The sequence below is a fragment of the Channa argus genome, chromosome 12 (assembly GCF_033026475.1).
Source record: "Channa argus isolate prfri chromosome 12, Channa argus male v1.0, whole genome shotgun sequence".
Taxonomy (NCBI): domain Eukaryota; kingdom Metazoa; phylum Chordata; class Actinopteri; order Anabantiformes; family Channidae; genus Channa; species Channa argus.
Window position 1 is genome coordinate 11,341,729 of NC_090208.1, and position 18,459 is coordinate 11,360,187.

General features: G+C 41.2%; 1 protein-coding gene across 2 annotated transcripts; it reads left to right on the plus strand.

Moving 5' to 3' along the window:
• Window positions 1-773: 773 nt before the first annotated feature.
• Window positions 774-18,263, plus strand: LOC137138175 (synaptopodin-2). Of its 2 annotated transcripts, XM_067525183.1 has the most exons (5): window positions 774-961; window positions 6,500-6,651; window positions 7,648-8,426; window positions 10,033-12,902; window positions 16,488-18,263. In XM_067525183.1, exons 1-5 carry the CDS (start codon window positions 854-856, stop codon window positions 17,082-17,084), a joined length of 4,506 nt encoding a protein of 1,501 aa, XP_067381284.1. In that variant the 5' UTR covers window positions 774-853; the 3' UTR covers window positions 17,085-18,263. The 2 variants fall into 2 exon arrangements, with proteins under 2 accessions (XP_067381284.1, XP_067381283.1); XM_067525182.1 differs by lacking the exon at window positions 16,488-18,263 and having other exon boundaries at window positions 780-961; window positions 10,033-14,855.
• The last annotated feature ends 196 nt before the right edge of the window (window positions 18,264-18,459 follow it).

Genomic DNA, 18,459 nt, shown 5'->3' on the forward strand with positions numbered 1-18,459 from the left:
CCTGACGAAATGCGTTTCTTTAGCTCGCGTTACTGAACTTAATCCGTTCTCTCTGTTGTAAGAGCAACACACCCTAGAAAGACTAAAGCCCAACATGTGGGCCAAGCAGGAGAGTAAAATGAGAGGCCCTAGGCGATGGTGTGGATGCCGATAAAGCCGAGTGTCTGTCAAAGGCTGAGGTTCTAAGCTCATGTACATCCCTCATGCGCACAAACATGTCATATAGTGTTTGTTTGTTTGTTTGAACTCTCACTTTTCAACATAATAAATAATGAAATTAACAAAATAAACTGGAAGGTTGTCAGGATAGTGGCTGCATGTGGGCGAGCGAAACTTTTTAAATTGGTCTAACTAAAGAAAAACACCACTGATACGATATAATAGGCTCACTGTACTATACGTTTTGAATCCAACCCCATCAGATTATGGTGATAACAAAGATGGTTGTAAGCCCGTTCTGCAGAGATTTCTATAACAAAATTGCCATAGCTGACATTATTTCAGATGTTTGTTCTTCACGGGCGCTTTTTAAGACTGCTTGCTCTTTTTTGCATAAGTTGATGATAGTAAGTTTCCACTGTCACCACAATCTCCATAAAGTTTGTTAGGATGCTACAGCTCCACATTGTGGAGTCCAGCAGTTCAATGGGACAAATCAGCAGCTGCTGCGTGCAACGCCTGCTGGCGGGTCCGTGCGCAGTGACGTTTCTAAAACGGGCTGGACTCAGGGAGAACTCAGATGATGGGGATTATACAGAGGTGCGGAGGTGGAAGTTGTTGCAAAGTGCTGCTCGCCTGGCTGTGAGCTTGATGACCGCGCCGTGGAGGTTTGGCTGAGGAGCTGTTTGGCAGCATGGGCATCGGGGATTACGTCTGCGTAACGCTGCGTGGTGGTGCGCCCTGGGGATTCACTCTTAGAGAAGGAGAAGGGGACACCTACAGACCTTTCCTAATTTCTCAGGTGTGTATCTACCTCTCTCTGTGTCTGTCTGTCTGTCTGTCTTAAATGGTAGCAGGTGTTCCCTTAAATAATAATACATTGAGTTGGATCAGGTTTTAGTTTTCTTAGACTTTAGTTACTTCCTGTATAAATCATCTGGGAATCTTGGGTTTTCCCTGCAAAGATGAAAATAATGTGAAGATCCCATAAATTTACCAGTTTGGGTTTTCATGTTGAAGTACCACCTCTGTAGGCTATGGAACAGTTTTACTTTTGATAGAGTTTTGTTTAGTCATGGGATGAAAAAAATCATTTTGTAAATTAGAACAATCCCCGGTGGGAGAGGAATTATTCAGAGGAGTGCAGTGTCACTGCATTTTTGTGAGCGTTGGCTGTGTTTTGGTGCAAGATTCCTCTGGACCCTTATATGGTCAAGGCCGAGAGAGTGTGAAGCTGAGAGCAGTTTGATCTGTTATTACTCCCAGAAACTACAGCAAGAAAACAAAGCATTGTTCAGATGAGTAACCAGCCCCACATGTGAAAGGTAGGCTGTGTTGCATGATATAGGAATACCAATGCAAATTAATATATTAAAAAAGTTCAGGATCAGCTAAAACTAACATATGACCACGCAGATATGACTTTTAAACACAATTCAGATAAGTTGCAGGAAGGTTAGGCAAATTTTAGATTACATTAAAAACATTTTAGCTGCATGGCATTTGTTTAACCTGATAGTGCAGCAATAAAATTTATAGGCAACAGTAGAGAATTTCATGTGGCCTGTGATAATGAACTCACTTGGTTTAGGACATAAAAAGTATATATTAGTAGGATTACAGTTTACACACATATTGTACATAAAATATCACTAAATATTGCAGAACTGTATGGATCTCTAATAACATACTTTTACAGGGAAGGAGCATCTTTGTAAATACCCAAAGAAATAGTTTTGCTATTACTCAGAATTTCTCAGAAGTTTTTGCTGGCTTTTGTAAGATCAGAGTTCAGTAGATGTTCAAGGTGTAGTATATGTAAACTCAAAGAAGAAAATCCAGGTGTCTTTACTTTGAAGAGCAGCTGAGGCTCTATATATGGTGTAGTATATATAGGCACAAGTATTCAAGCTGCACAGATCCCTCATCAACTTGTCCTCTGCGTAGTGAACATGTAAATGTTTTTCTTATGCTGCATTCCTGCAATGTTGAAGCTCCACCAGAAGAAAGTGCTCCGAAAGCATCAATCGATCATTTCAATGGCGGATGTTTAAATCTGGTTCAAACAATAGAAACATCAATTCTGAAGTTCATTTGTGACTTTTATGGAGGTGTTGGAATAAATAGGAATATTTATTTCCACATTTGTTGGCATGAAATAGTCTATTGCAAAGGAATACATGGCCTCACATCTGCTGACATTAGGTCATAAACATCTAGGTAGTGGATCTCAACAGAAAAAGAACTGACCAATCAGTGATTTTGGCATTTAGTAAGCATCTTATATAAAAAACATAAAGATGGTAATAAAATAATTTGTATAATGTAATCATTATTTTTACTTTTCTGATGGAAGTATTTAAAAAGTAGATTCAAAACAACCTCAGGTGTGTTAATATTATTAAAACCCCACATCGTCCTGCATCAGCGTGACTCAACATAACGAATATCTCATACCTGTTTTGTTTTTTGTATTTTTTTGGGGGGGAGGGGGGTTGCTCCTCTACAAACATGTTTAAGCTTTGGAAATTAATTTTCCCCTGAAACTTTACTGTCTAAAATTAGTCACGAGTGTGGTGTTTAGAGTATTCCAGCCTTCAAAGTGTTCTCATGTGTTACATAACAGTGTTGTGAATACACTTCATTTAAGTGCTTTCCCATTAAAGTGAAGTACGTATGATGCCTATGCCTCAGTCCAGGACATCTGGGTCTTTTAGTCCACCTCATCTGGAAGACATAACTCTGCCTCCAAACGCTTCTTGTGGGAAGGACACAGAGCCACGTCTGTTAGGTAAAAGTCAATAAAGCAAACGGCATCATGCCAAATGTTCTTAAGCTACAGGTTCCCCTGTGTCGGATAAAATGTGTTTTTAAAGCTTCTGGTAAATGTAGTGGAAACTGTTTTGTTTCCTGAGAGAAAGTGATTGTTCGATGCACTGACAGGCAGCACAGTGTAAGGACACGGGGTATCCACTCCTAAAAGCTTCTTTCCTTATAAGGCAGGCTGTATTTTTCTTCTTATTTGGAGCCCTGGCCTGAGTACAAAGTTGATGAGGTCATTTAGTTTTAAAGGTACAGAAACTGTACAATGCACATTTTACAAGTCATGATCTACAAATACGGCAACACCTTTAGAAAAACATGGAAGAGTTTGTATCTAAACTATGGTGGCAATGTTATGCACATTTTGAAAAAAAAAAGAGTAGAAATACTTGTGATGTAATCTGTGTTAATACTAAACAGATTATCCAAACTAGAAATTGCTTAAACCCTAGAAACATGAACAGGAGACAGTTATGGCCTCCCAATGACTAAGGTATGAGGAACGTCAACGTGCATCAGCTCAGCTATGGAGCAGTGAATGACAAAGCAAATGTAATGTACGTATCCACAGGCTCCATCGTTACAGCGAGTAGTAGGAGTATGCATGTTGAAATGAAGCGCAGCTAAAAGGAATAATCCAAACAGCATCCAAGTTCATTAAATGGTGTAGCTTGAATTAAAAGTATTCCTTGCTCGAGTTATAGTGGCCTTTCCACAGCAAAGAGGGCAATTGTTGCCAATGTTTCAGCCCTAATAGAGCACCATAGAAACCTTATTAGGCTGCCAAGCAATCAGCCAAATGCCATTGCCTCATTCATTCACCGCTGATTTCCCAGAGTAAATAAAGTGCTCCACTGCTCCTTCCATTACTGAACTTTTGGCATTGTGTTGTTCAGCAAAATATTTACATCCTGGTTTAGAAACAGTCACATATTTTTTTTTTGCTTTTGATTCACCTTAAACTATTAAGTTACTATTACTAGTAATAACTATTAATTGTTAAGGTCTGTGCTTCACCGTCTTCATTTTCTGATAGTGTTAGTAGCCTATGTATGTTTAATTCTATGAAGTACCACATAAAAATAAAGCCAAGTTGGAGATGACTCGGATTATGAAATTAAAAATTGTAGTCAAATTAAGTTCAACGTCTTTAACTTATGAAACATGTCTGCATCATGTTTTTCCACCTCACTTAAAAACACAGGTAATAATAATACTGCCAGCATGAATTCTAGATACTGCAAATGTAGTATTTTCATTTATCTATAACAAAGCATAGAAATGTGGTTTTGTTTGGTGGAAACAGTAGTTTTTAGCAAAACTAGTGTGTTTTTAATTGGTTTATTTAGCTTAAGGAGAAGAGTAGGGGGATTTAAAATCAACGTAAACGTTTTCTAAAACGTCAACATCATCCACTGTGATGTTTATTTTTTCATTCATTATTCATCGATATGATTTCTTTGGTGTTCACAAACAGTTTATTGCTTTGATTTATTTGAGCTGTCACTCACTTCAAAATAACTCTTGTAGTATGTTTATTATGAAAATATTCGGCTTACTATACTACAACAGTATATGCTAAAAAAAAAAAGAGGAGATGAGTGAAGGAAGACATTGAATGAACCCCCAACATGATCTGAATGCTACCTGTAAAGCAGCTGGAAAATATTTGCCTGAAATGTAAAAACATAATTGCTTGAAGCTGTAAAGTATAGGAACTGCCAGGAGCCATGTGGGCACATAACATAGTCCTTAGTTTCCTGTGATTTTCGGTTGTGTTTAAGCCCATTAAATAATTGAGGCCCCACATGGTGTAAATTCTGATGATTGCCCTGATTATCAGGTATTTCTATAAAGCACTTCATTGGAGTAAAAAAAAAAAAATTTTTAAATGCTCCCTCTTGTATACTATCCTTCATTTTCTATTATTTCAAGCATTATTACTGCATCTCTCTCTCTCTCTCTTTACAAGCAATTTATGACAAACAGGACTGAAAATTGCCTGACTGTTTGTGTATGCTGGTGTTGCGAGGGGGAGACAACGACTAATGTTTCCCCTCCTTTTTTGGAGCATGAATGGTTGCTTTGACGGTCCAGACGAACTGTCCTCCCCGTCGTGATATTGAGTCCCCATAGACAGGCGCACAGGTTGCCTTATAGGGCCTGTTTGCTCTCACAACCTCAAGGATGAACTCAAAAGGAGGGTTTATTTGAAAGCTACAACCTCTATAAAGTAACTCATAAAATATGCTGCACGTACCTATGGTATGTTTTTATTGGTCTGCTTACTGCCTGTCTGCGTATGTATTGTGTCGGAATTCTTGCTTTTGCTGGATGCAATAAGTTGCACTTTTGTGTCTTCCTCTAGAATGCAAGACAAACAGAAATTGCACACATGCTGCAGTTTTATGCATAGACATAGTCCTCTTCCACCTTTTGCAGACATGTGTGCGCCTTCTAGTGACAAGATGGCTTTACTGCTGGTGTGTGCACTGGATGTACATTGCTGCAAGAGTACAGCAGCATGCAAATTCTAACTTAAAAGCAATACATTTTACATTCGGTGTAAATTTCTATCATATCGTATTTATAATAAAACAGAACAAAGATATCATTGGTTCAAATTAATAAATAAATAAATAAATTACCATGGCTGTTATAAGTTTGAAGATGCCTGAGCTATGAGCTGTTCCACACTTAATAAGGCTGCTGCTTGCCAGTAACTTTTGTACTGAGGCACTTCGTCAAAAGAAACCAGGGAGACTGTTTTGCTTTTGTGATGGTTTGATAAAATTACTTGAAGGGAGATAGCTGGACAAAAGGGTCTGTTACTCACATTCAGTGACATCAACATTTAATCAGTGCTGATTTTGAAGTATCATAAACATTATTGTAAAAAAAACAGTAGAAGAATCCCTTAGGGCAATTAGCCAGGCTTCCAAACCTTCGTTATGGTGAATAAACTGAGTTGCGGAGCATTATTTGATCCAGTATTTTCATATTATTTTTATGAGATAGCGCCGAAGTACTCATTTATCCCTTTGGCTGTATAAGTGGTCTTTTCTGCAAAATTTATTGGGTATTTCTCCCTATTAGACATTCTTATTAATGAGCCATTTTACAGGCCTCGGGCACCAATTACAAAAGAATGAATCCATCAGCCATTAGTTTAACTGTGTTAAGAGGTGCCCTTTAAATGACTCTGCACAAAGCTGGCCTACAGCTACACTAGTCGCATGGTAATATTCAAGGTAGAATTGCCACTTTTTATCATTATTCACCAACCTCTTCTATGTCAGTGACACTAATTGTACATTATTTTGTAATTGAGCTTTACCCTACAGTGGCGCCTTGTTAATGACAATCATTTTAGATCAATTTCCAAACCTAAAAGCCACCATGCATGTTCTCATTTAATACCACTAAAGTATTTATATTGCAGTCTACAAACATGTTTTTTTATATTCATAATTCACTGAGGATGTATGTGCTCCTAAAAGGATGCTGTCATCCACAGATAGATGAAGGTGGCCAGGCCTTCCTGGCTGGAGTGCGGGAAGGCGATGAGGTGGTCTCACTCAACGGAGAGCCATGCGTTGATCTCACCCTTTTACGAGCCATCGCACTCATCAACAGATCGGTCGACTGCCTGCAGCTGCTTCTCAAAAGGTAGCTCCACATAACACCCCTCAAATTGATTCTGAAATGAAAATCTGTGAATTCCAGAGAACGAGAACAGGAAGTCACATTTGGAAATTACTGTACTGTTAATATGGATATAATGACAACTGAGCCACACTGCAGCGTGGGTCCTTGATCTAAGTGATTGTAGCACCACTGTATTAGCATTTAGATAGTGTGTTGTTTTATGACCTGTGCCCTTTTGCATAGTTCACTGAATGTCTGCCTGTGAATATACTGCGTGTGTGTGTTTGATTGACATGCTGCAGTTTAGTCATTATTCATTATCCTGTGTGATGATCAGGGTGACAGTATCAATGTGACCACATTTAAACTGTGCACTGTAAAATATAACTTTTTCAACTTAAAAGCTGGTTGAAAGGGCAGTTCACTCTTTATGCCTTATGATATACAGTGCAGAGGGATTTAAAGTTGCTCCCAAATCAAGTACTTTTAGTTCTCTAGTGCTATAAAGCAAACTACAGAATTTGTATTAAGATCATTTCTATGACTGTGTGGATCACGTCTCTGTAGATCTTCAGAGCAAATGACCTCAGCTTGTGACTATCAAAATGTATTACTTTATATCACTCTTCCCCATTTGGAGAAAAGCACAAGCCACAGAGGTCTAATTGACTTCAATTGAATTATTGCAGTCACAGATAATGACATTCTGTTATGCTACTCGCTGCTGACCTTGAAAGTGTAAATTAGGCGGTGCGATGTTGAAGCATGATTACTTTCCACCTCGGTGACCTGACCCTTTCATTTAACGTCCTGCATAAAGTATAAATCTATTATCTTGACAACGTCAGCAGTAGAAGACAGGCTTTACCTTCTCAACAACCTAAGGTGTTACATAGGGATGGGATTAAGTGCTAAACCTTGAGCTATTTTACCAAATGAGAAGTGGCATTATCTATTTTAATCATAAACATTAGTTAATAAACTAAAGTTGTCCTCATCACTCATTGTCACTGACAGATCCTGCTCCAGCCCCGCTGATGATTATGAATCAGAAGAGACACACTGTGGTGAGAAGGATTCTTCTGGCGAGGCTTTAGAAAGCACCACCCTTCACATCTTCTCCTCAAAGGACAGCTCCCAAAGCCCAAGAGAACTCATCATATCCGAGTTCCACGATGAGGCCTACTATCGGGAGCTGGACAGCAAGAAGCCCCAGCTGCTTTGCACCCAGCTCCATGCTCCGTCACCTTGTGATCGGAGAAACCGGGAGGCTGTTTTAAAGGAGAATGATGAAGAAGTACAGAGGTGCTTCTCCCCCGGGGACATGGTTGAGCTGCAGGTGTCCCTTTCGGAGCAAACGCTGGATGATGCAGGCTGCGCCTCTCTTGGGAGTGCACGTGGGATTGAGGGAGAAGTCTCAAATAGAGAGACCACTGAGATGATCCATAGCACTGTCACATCACACTCGGTGCCCTGCTCTGTCCGAAAGCCGCTCAGCCAGCACGGGGTGGTACTCAGCTCCCCTTCGATGCTGGGGCAGCTTGAGGTCATTTTGCAGCAGCCAGAAGCATCAGAATCAGGGAGGGGCATCCTGAGTGTGGGTGGCCCCCGGGTCACTGGAACTGTTGGATCTAAAAGACAAATAGAGGAAGAAGGAGGGCAGTGCAAGGGAGTTCCTGGGTCTTTTACTGTCTCATTTGGAATTCCCTCAGAAGACGCGACACCACCTGAAGAGCAGGACTCTGATTCTGAGGAGGAGCAAGACAAACCTAACAAACATCGGGCAAGACACGCCAGTAAGTAGCCGTCGCATGGACCATTGCCACTTGTACTATAGAGTATTTTGTGGGCATGCTTTCCACTTTTCAATGTGTTTGAGTCAAAGGGTTTTCTTCTCTTTAAGAGTGCGGATCAGCAAACTCATACAATATGTCACTAAATTGCATTCCACATTATGTAAGCATTGCAAAAACTGGTGTCCAGGGTGTGATTTTAAAAATAGCATGTGTGGGGGGGTTACAGATCCAATAGTGGCAGTCAAGAAAAGCTCAGTATAAAATGTTTTTATACAAATTGATAAAAAGGACAGACGTTTCACAAAATGATGAAGCTGCTACACCATAAAAGATCTTGACCCACCCATTTAAAGAGGTTTCATGATGAACATAGATACTCAGGCGTTCCTCAGAGCTGTGTAGAAGACATAAATATAACACGGGCACGCTGATGATGCCTGCAGAAGTGGCCCTTTGACAGACACCAGCATGTGCTCCAAGAGCCCGTTACCTGATCCTTTCAAACTGGGTGCTTTAACTGAGCTAAAAAAGTGAGTCTATTGCTCACTCCCGCTGTCTCCTCCACCTTCAGGTTAGTCTTGCAGGAAGATATAAAAGTATGACTTCTTTGTTATTTTATTAAACCACGGCATTGCTGGATTATTTAAAAGAGTGTTTGCAGTTGGATGTTTATGTTCAGTTTAACAAAGTGTCTGCAACTTTAACAGTAAGTAAGAAGAAGAAAGGGTTTAAAGTTTGTGAACTCAGATATGAGGGCTGTTAAGGACACTGTATTTATGCATGGAGTCTATCTTTAATATTTTTATGTTCCATTTCCTGTCTAATATACAGTATGATGATTACCAACTGAATTATGGTAGTGCAATGTGTGTGAACATATGAGGATATTAGACACGGCTCAGAGTTTCAAAATTGCTTTACGGCTTGATGCTTCACTGTATGGTCAATTGAGTAAATTTCAAATAATGCAATTACAAATGAGGGAAAGTACTTAGACATACGTTTAAAAACACACATAGCTAACACATTATTAGGTACATCTTGCTCAAACAATTCATACAACTCTTATACAACAGTCTTGCAATAAATCCATCCCTCATGAAAGCTTTTGCTCGAACTGTTATAAATAGGTGTTGGTTGAACTGTATGATCATATTGAAAGCTGTAGTTAGTGAAACCTAATTGGTTTAAGCTGTCACAATGTGATTTGTACAAGCTCTATTTTTATATTTTAGATGAGAGATGGATTCAATTGGGACTTGCATCAAACAACATGTATTTATTTTTATATAAAATGTATCTTCACATTCAAAATTGTAAGTAATTTACTCAACAAAATTGAATAATCAGTGATCAGTTCAGAGATTGGCTTAAAGTTGACTGTTTACCTTAGTGATAAAAAAGGCTAAATACTAATTGCTTTTAAGAGTTTCTTTTCTAAAATATACTTTAAAGAGATTGAGGTGATATGAGCTGTCCTGTAAGTTATTAATAGCTGTAATTTCAGATTGAGACCACTCAAGAGATGCAGGGGGATCTTTTGATTCCCCTATTTGGAACCCGTTATTATAAACACTGAAATCTTTCTTTTTGCTTCTCTAAACAGGGCTCAGGCGTAGTGAGAGTCTGTCTGAGAAGCAAGTGAAGGAAGCTAAGTCCAAATGTAAACATATTGCGCTCCTTCTCACGGCTGCTCCGCCCAACCCCAAAAACAAGGGGGCGCTGATGTTCAAGAAACATCGGCAGAGGGCCAAAAAATTCACGCTTGTAAGCTACGGCACAGGAGAAGACGAACCAGAGTACAGCGACGAAGAGGACGAGGAAGCAGATAGCCAACAAGGAAACCACACTTTCGAATTTACCCTTCTAGCCCCGAACAGTTCTGACAAGCATTTCCTCACTAATGTTCATAGTAGTAAAGGTGTGTTAACCATCAACTGGGACAAGGGACTCCTTGAGATTGAAAGGAACCTGAAGAACCAAGAAGAGATGGAGTGTTTGCCTGAAACTAAGGGCAAGGGCGCCCTAATGTTTGCCCAGCGACGCCAGAGAATGGATGAGATTTCTGCTGAACATGAGGAGCTTAGACGCCAGGGGATTCCTGTGGAAGGAGTGCAGGAGCCTGAAAAAAAGGCCGTGGAGCAGTCGTACATGCAGTCCATAACAAAGAGCCAGGCGTACATGGATGTAAATATACAGCAACAAAGTCAACAGCAGCAACAGTACCAGCAATATCAGGAGCAACAGTACTATGGGCAACAACAGAATTACCAACAGCAGCAGCAGCAGGAGCAGCAGCAACAACAACAATATCTACAGCAGTATAAGCAACATGAGCAACAGCCTTATCAGCAACAACAAATGTATCAGCCGCAGCAAGAATATCATCAAGAGCAACAGCAAGTGCAGCACTATTCGGCCAATGTTAACGGCACAGTACAACATCACACCAGTGAAATACAGACTTCTTTCAGCAATCGTACTGCAAAGCCCTTCTCAGTGGAAAACATGGCGGCTACCCCTTATTCTCCACCAATGAGTGGGACCAACCAGGATTCTGTGGGCCAAGGGGAGCAGATAGCTTCCCGCGATGAGCGCATTTCTACTCCTGCAATTAAGACTGGCCTTTTGTTGGATGCAAGAAGAAAGACTACTGCAAAGCCTATGTTCACATTTAAGGAAGCACCAAAAGTGTCACCCAACCCAGAACTGCTGAACCTCCTTAACAGGAGTGGCAAGAAGTTGGGTTTTGAGTCTGGAGGGGAGGAAGACTACCTTAGCCTTGGAGCTGAGGCTTGTAATTTCCTACAGTCTCAGCGAGTTAAACATAAAACTCCTCCACCAGTGGCTCCGAAGCCTGTGATCAACCCCAACTCTCCTCCTTGGTCCCCACAGACAGAAGTGACCAACCAGGACATGCCTCAGTGTGCTGAAAATAGTGTATCCACACCTGCTGTAGCCCCCACCACAGAGATTACCCCTGCTCCAGAGCTAGAGCCAACTCTTGCACCTGCCCCTGAGCCTTATTCCCCTCCCCCCACCCAGGAGGCTCCTGTCATCTCTACCACAATGGAGCAGCAAGCATGGACTCCCCCAGAAGCCCAATCTCAACAACTGCCCCAGCAAGTGACAGCCCATGAAGAAAATGGTCACATGAATTCTACCCTACAGCCTGAATCTGTTCCTGTAAGTACATGGGCTGCAGCACAAACTCAAGCACAACAACAAGAATCTACCAATTCCTGGCACCCAGCTGAAGTGCAGCCCCATAAACCACTTCTACGTAAGTCCCCAACACAACCATCTTGGGTGACCCAGCAGCCTTCTCAGACACACTCCAAACCATCTACAAATACATGGACTCCTCAAATTCAGCCATCCTGGGGTCAGCCTCAAGATGAATCACAGTCACAGGTACAGTCATCCTGGACACCATCTAATGAGCAGCCACACTTGCAGCAAACCTGGGGTCAATCTCAAGAACCAGTGCAGCAACTTTCCCAGGCCTCATGGGCTCAGCCATCAGAAACAGAAACTCAGCATCAACCAGCATGGGTGCAACAGTCCCATGCACAACCTCCTTGGGTTCGACCAATTCCGCCAGAATCCCAGCAACAGCTGCCATGGGTTCAGCAACCACTGTCTCAGGCTCCACAGCAATCATGGCCACAGGCCCAAGCACCAGGCCAAAGTCCTCCACCCTGGGTCTCAGCTCAGACTCAGCAGCCGTCAATTAATACTTGGCCTCTATCACAAAATCATCTCCAAGCTCAGCCGCCTTGGATCCAAGCACCCCAAGCACAACCTCAAGTGCAACCTCAAGCCAATTTAAATCCATGGGCACCAGTATCTGCTCAGGCTCAGCCCCAGCCATCATGGCCCCAGCACCATCCCGAACATGGTCAGCACACCCTGGATTCTTGGGCCCAAGAGCAAAATCAGGCCCAACATCAACCACCTTGGGCTAAACCACTTCCACCCCAGCCCACACCACAGTCAAACTGGCAACCATCCATGTCAAAGACTTTGCAACAGCCACCTGTGAATACATGGGCTCCAGCTCAAACACAGCCTCAGACACCTGTGAATGTTTGGGCACCACAGTCACAGCAAACACCTATAAATCTTTCTACATCAATGGTGAATACCCGTCCTTCTCCAAAACCTTGGAATCCACCACAAAATGCCCCACAGAACCGTGCCCCTCCTCCTCCACCTCAGCGAATGCACTCTTTTACTATTGCTCAAAGATCTTCACCACCCATTAACCCAATGGCCACTGTCTTAAACCCATCGTCCCCAGGCTCAGCCTTTGAGATGCCAGCTGTAAGAGGGAAAGGAGCAGACATGTTTGCCAAGAGGCAGTCTCGTATGGAGAAGTATATCGTGGACTCTGAAACTGTGCAAGCAAACAAGGCAAGCCGGTCAACATCACCAGCTGCTTCGCTACCAAGCGCTTGGAAATATACTCCCAATGTACGTGCCCCTCCTACGCGAGCATATAATCCTATTCAATCACCTTTTTATCCCCCAGCAGCAACAAAACAGCCGCCTCCAGGCAGCCCTTCATCCAAAGCCAAGAAAAAAGGGAAAGACAAACAAACGCCCGTCCATAAACCCCTTAATGTTATAGATGTCATGAAGCATCAACCCTATCAACTCAGCTCTTCACTTTTTACCTTTGGCCCAGCAGTAGAGGCACCCAAGCCCCCTGAACCTAAGCCAGAGTCCTTACCTTCTAACCCACCTGTTGAAAACCAACCATTTAGGTATGAGCAAATGGCACCTGTCCAGCCAGCAGGGCAATTTAATGCTCAGTACCCCCCACAGGCCTATGGGATGCCCATGCAATCTATGATGCATGATGGCAACTACCAGCAAGCCCCAGCTAGTATTTACCCTCCCTCTAATGTTTATCAGCAACCTCCTGGTGGTCCTTACCAGCAACCATATAACCAACAGTATCAGCAACCTGCCCTTCCTGCTTATCAGCCCCAAGTGCCCCAGTCTCCAAGTCATCTGTACCAACAATCATTGCAGACCCCTTACCAACCAGCCAGCAGTCCTCCCTACCTAGCAACTTCCTCAATAGCGTACCCATCCCAGCTTTCCAGTAGTTATGTTGCTCCTAGCTTCCCTCTGGCTGCAAGGCCTGAGACTGCATCATGTGGCAACACTGGAGCTGCGCCTAAGCCTAAGTTTACAGCTAAAAAGAGCTCAGCTCAAGTGTGGAAGCCTACAGCAATTGATAAAGAGTGATTCTGGTTGAATAGTGATGCTTGGTGTCTTTCTAAAGCAAAGGGTCAGTGCTCCTACTATTCACTGCCTAGAGAAAAATTTGAGCACATAAACTTGCCTTCATAGCATCTACCTACACCTCTACCTGCTCTTGTCATTGTCATAGGACAGAGCTTGATGGATTTCAAAGTTCCGAGAACTAACAGACGTAACACTAAAAACAAATGAATGTAACAGTAACAATTGGAAGTAAAAAATGTACAAAGAACACTTTATGGATATATAGATATGGAAACTCTCGTAGATTTTATGTTAAATAGTCTAAAATGATGGGAATCTTGAAATGTAGGGGAGCATGATGATGCTCAGCATAAAATGAAAGGATGGAAGGAGTGAAAAAGGAATTGCGCTAGACAGTGACAACGGGAAGTTGAAAATGACACGTGGCTAATTCTACTGAGAAATAAAGTAAATGAAACTTAAAGAGAAGAAAGTTGAATGAAACAAAACAAAATAAAGTTAAAAAAAATAAAGTCATGAAAGAGAAGAGCAGAATCTGAGGGACGTAACCATACCAAGCACAAAGATAAATTTCCAATGTCAGCAGTGTCCAAAGATTTTATAGCAACTCTCCAGAGTTTGAAGTAAAGGTTGGAGACCACACTCATACTCAAGAACTGACAGCACTGACTCGCTTCATCTTTACATGTTTGATTTGTAACATTTTTCTTTAGTTCCTTTCCACCTGTGTCTTTTCCATAGCACCCACTTAAGTGGGTTAGTTTTATTTTAAGCTTTTTACCAGCTGTTGCATCATGTTAGGTACTATATTTAAACAGCCTCATGGGAGGGAGGGCTGAAGTCCAGAGATAGTAGGCTTAAATTTCAACTTAAGCCCATAGCAGCCCCTATTTCTCAGACCTTTCTGATTATTTTTTTTTTAACAGATAACTCATAGTGTCACCCTTCCAGGTGTCTTCTCTTGCTTTAGTTTTATATGGATAAATGATAAATGATGTGCAAAAGAAGGATTATTAAAGGACAACCAGCCCAGGAATGTTCACAAATATATTTTTAGTATGGGGCTGCTCTTGATCTTTGTGGTATTTTCATTTTTCTTTGTGTGTTTTCTCTTCATAGTGCACTTTCTGTATGATTCTCTGCAGTGCAATTAAAACATCTTCTATCCTTGTTTGGCTTTCCTTTCCTTTGTCCTTCAAGCATGCTTTTTGAGTTTCTTCTATTTCTGGCCTTTCACCAATTCTCCACTTTTACTATAATTACACACACAAAGCTTTTGTATGAATTCTCACACAAAAATGGGAATTGAATTATAGTCGCAAATCATTCCGTTTGCACTGAAGTACCATTATATTGGATTAACTGTATTCTTACCATCTTTTTGCAAAATCAAGGTTCAAAAGTTTTTTTTTTTTTTTTACTAGTAAAACAAAATGCAGCTTTGTAACAGCCGCCAAAAGAATCTGATTGAGCAACTAAAGTGAAGGCAAATTCACACATTATTTAATCTAATGCAGCAGCTCTGCTGTGATTCTACTTTTACAATGTTATCATTTCTCAATTTTTAAGTTGAAACTCTCTGAAATGTGGGGGGTGGAATCATAAAATCATATTTGAGTGCATTAAAGGCGGAGGTGGTTTTTAAAGTTTTGTCCACCTAGTTTCATCTAAATAGAGTGAATATAGTAGAATAGTGGAATTCATAGCAGAGCTGCTGTATTGGATCGCATTGGATTGTACAGGTGTACCTAATGTTGTGACCAGTGAGTGTATAACCATGTTGTATCATACACTTTCAGAAAGTTATTTGTAAAGTGATGTGAAATGGCATACTAGGTAAATAGATTATTGCAGCTCTGTGAGGACCAATCATACTCCTAGTCAAACCTAATTATATGTGTCTTTATCTCAGCTATTGTTTTTAAAGGAATTCTGAATGCAAATTTACATTGAAATATTTCATCATGCCATTTATAGCTGAATAGGTTGAATATGGTATATGGAATGGAAAAAAACAACCAAAGCATGTTTACTTAGCTTTAAATGTCTGCTACTACCTTTTTCATCTAATATGCAATGAGGCAAATATATAGTCTACATCGCTAACATCCTTTAATAGAATGACACTATGACCTTAGTTTTTCTACTGAACCATTCACAGATGCAGGTGTATTAGGCCTAATAGATACCTGAGTCAGGGGGGATTTAAACACCCATGACTCATTCAGCCACATTTCTCCTTATGTTGACTGCGCTCTCTTTTCTTCTGTTCATACACTGTTGCCTTCACCATCTGCAGATCTTACACATCACCAGATGATGGCAGCACTGTCTTTTCTCTTTCCCTTTCTCATACTCTTCCCACTGTAAAGTGGTGCTTTCTTTCCCCCCGGATAACCATGTGCTGCCATCATGACCTGATACTTTTAAATTGTCGCTACTGCTTCAAAGCGGATCCAGTAAAACTAAGGAGAATCTATTTTTGTGGGATGTCCATATGTACATAGGCTGTTCAGAGAAGTAGTGCTTTGACCAAATATTATGTATTAGATTAAGGAATAGTTGTTGATTTATTAAGCTGAACGTAACTGTAACAGTGTTTTTTCTAAATATTTCAGGTCTTCATATTTGTTTAAATCCTTATACATAAGGGGGATATGAGAGTATATTTAAAGTATTACAGTACTAATAAGATATGTTACTATTTTCCAACAGTTTCCAAATCAATTTGATTTGGCTAGGGCACAAGTGAGCCGACTAAAAATCAAGCTAAAACAAACATGTCTGGATCTTTATTTACAGGCACTTGGCAGGAGCTACTCCCTTTCACCAGCCAGAGTACCATTCACAGGGCACAAGTCCGCTTCAGCTTCTTCTTCCCCCAAACCTCCAGCTCAGAACTCCACAACTCACACAGCAATGCAGACATCCAGGCTAGAGAGGGGCCACAAAGCCCCTACACCCTGGGAGGCCGCCTCCCGGCATCCTTTGGGCCTCGTGGATGAAGCCTTTGGTTTCCAGAACCTCCAGCAAAGCCTCGCCTCAAACATCCGCTTGGCAGCGCAGCGTAAAGTGCTGCCCGAGCCGCCAATGGATTGGAAGGACAGGGTGTCTTACCAAGCCCGACAGAAAACAGGCAGCCAGACATGGAGCCAGACCCAAAGCCGCAGCCAGAGTCGAGTGGCGTTGCCATCATTTATGTCTCCAACCAAAAGCTCTGTGACCGCCTCTGTCGGTCATGCTGGTTACAGATCCCTGCCCAGACAGTGGCATCCTCAGAAGTATGTGATGCAGGCAAGCCTGGGGCCTTCGGTATCCTCCCCTGAGCATAGAAGGCCCTTGGGAGAACAGTCTTTCAAGTCTGTGTACACCAGCAAGACCTGGAGTTGGAGGCGGTAGGATACATCTCTGTGTGACCATAACAACATTCAAGTGCTGTTAATATCACTTTATCAACATGAATACACAGCAAACCATTTGCCTTGCTTTTGATATGGTTTTATACTCGTTTTAAAGGCTTTCTACACTTTGCAGTTGAATGTAGTGCAAAATGTTTTAGATTAAATTACTGCATGCTATAATCAAAAGAGATGGTTGGCGAATGGAGAGCATTTAACTTTCTAGCTTGGTAAATACACTGAAGTGAGCCTGCAGTTGATCAGATGAGGCTATGGGTATGTTGTTTAGAATGAGGAAGAATGGATATGTTAGTAAAAAGTGACTGCGTTGTGATAGTATACAACCTGGAGATAACTGTTGGCTGTAGAAAAAAGGCAGTAACACACACATCGTATAGTAACAATTATAGTAAAATTGTTTTGAACTCATGGATGTACCGTTCTGTACGTGTTTGGCATGCTGGTATTTGCAGTGACTGCACATTTGGTCCGGATATGTTGATTCTCCATCCATGGAACTTGAGCATTTGTGGTGTTTTTCAGATCAGGAAATTATTTCACTGTCACATTGCGATTAGGGATGCATTTTAATTAGTCTGTGTGGCCACTGATTAGAGACGGAGAGATGAGAGGGAAGACGAGAAGGTAAAAATGGCTTCTTCTTTTTTTTGTGCACCTGGGAAAACAAGTGACATGCTAAATTGTTGGACACTGGACTACCGATAAATGAGATGCGGTAAGTAGAAGGACTTTTTTTTTAGTGGTTTTGTTAGCTGAGAGTAAAACTAGTTGATGAATCCTAATTATGACTAAAAGAAGACTTATTTTATGAAAGGCTTAGTGGCACGTTGAGAATTTCTTGCAGTATGTTAAGTGTTTTGTGTTGGATTTATGTTTGGTTTGGGCTTTTGCTGTACACTTGTAATCATCTCCAAACGTGAAAAATAGGTTGGTGTTTCCACATGTGATTCTTTCCAGGTAGTCTCATAACATTTATACGATTGATCACGCCACATTGTCTTTTGTCTCAAGTTAATACCTTAACATGCTGACGTGCTACTTACACTTCACCGCTTCTAGTCCTACAATACAATACGAGTAATCAATTTCTGTTCCAAACTGATTCTGATGTGGTTTTGCATTCAGTGTTTTTCAATAAAGAAATACAGTAAAAACACCACTGTTTTCCAAATTGCACTGTGTTTGTGCTCTCTGCGCTGTATTCCAAGCATGAAACACTGTGCTCTGGGCCATTTGTTGCTTGCTGTACCATCCCATCTTCATTTTTTATTTTTTTTATTTTTTGTATGATGTGTTGACTTGAATAGTCACCAGCTTTGGATCCAGTGGAGAGGGTTGGGAGGGGTTGGTGCGAA

Coding starts and splice junctions, on each gene's coding strand:
- LOC137138175 (XM_067525182.1), top strand. CDS start 854: ATGGGCATCGGGGATTACGTCTGCGTAACGCTGCGTGGTGGTGCGCCC. Junction 962..6,499: donor GACCTTTCCTAATTTCTCAG/GTGTGTATCTAC, acceptor TGTCATCCACAG/ATAGATGAAGGTGGCCAGGC. Junction 8,427..10,032: donor ACATCGGGCAAGACACGCCA/GTAAGTAGCCGT, acceptor TTCTCTAAACAG/GGCTCAGGCGTAGTGAGAGT.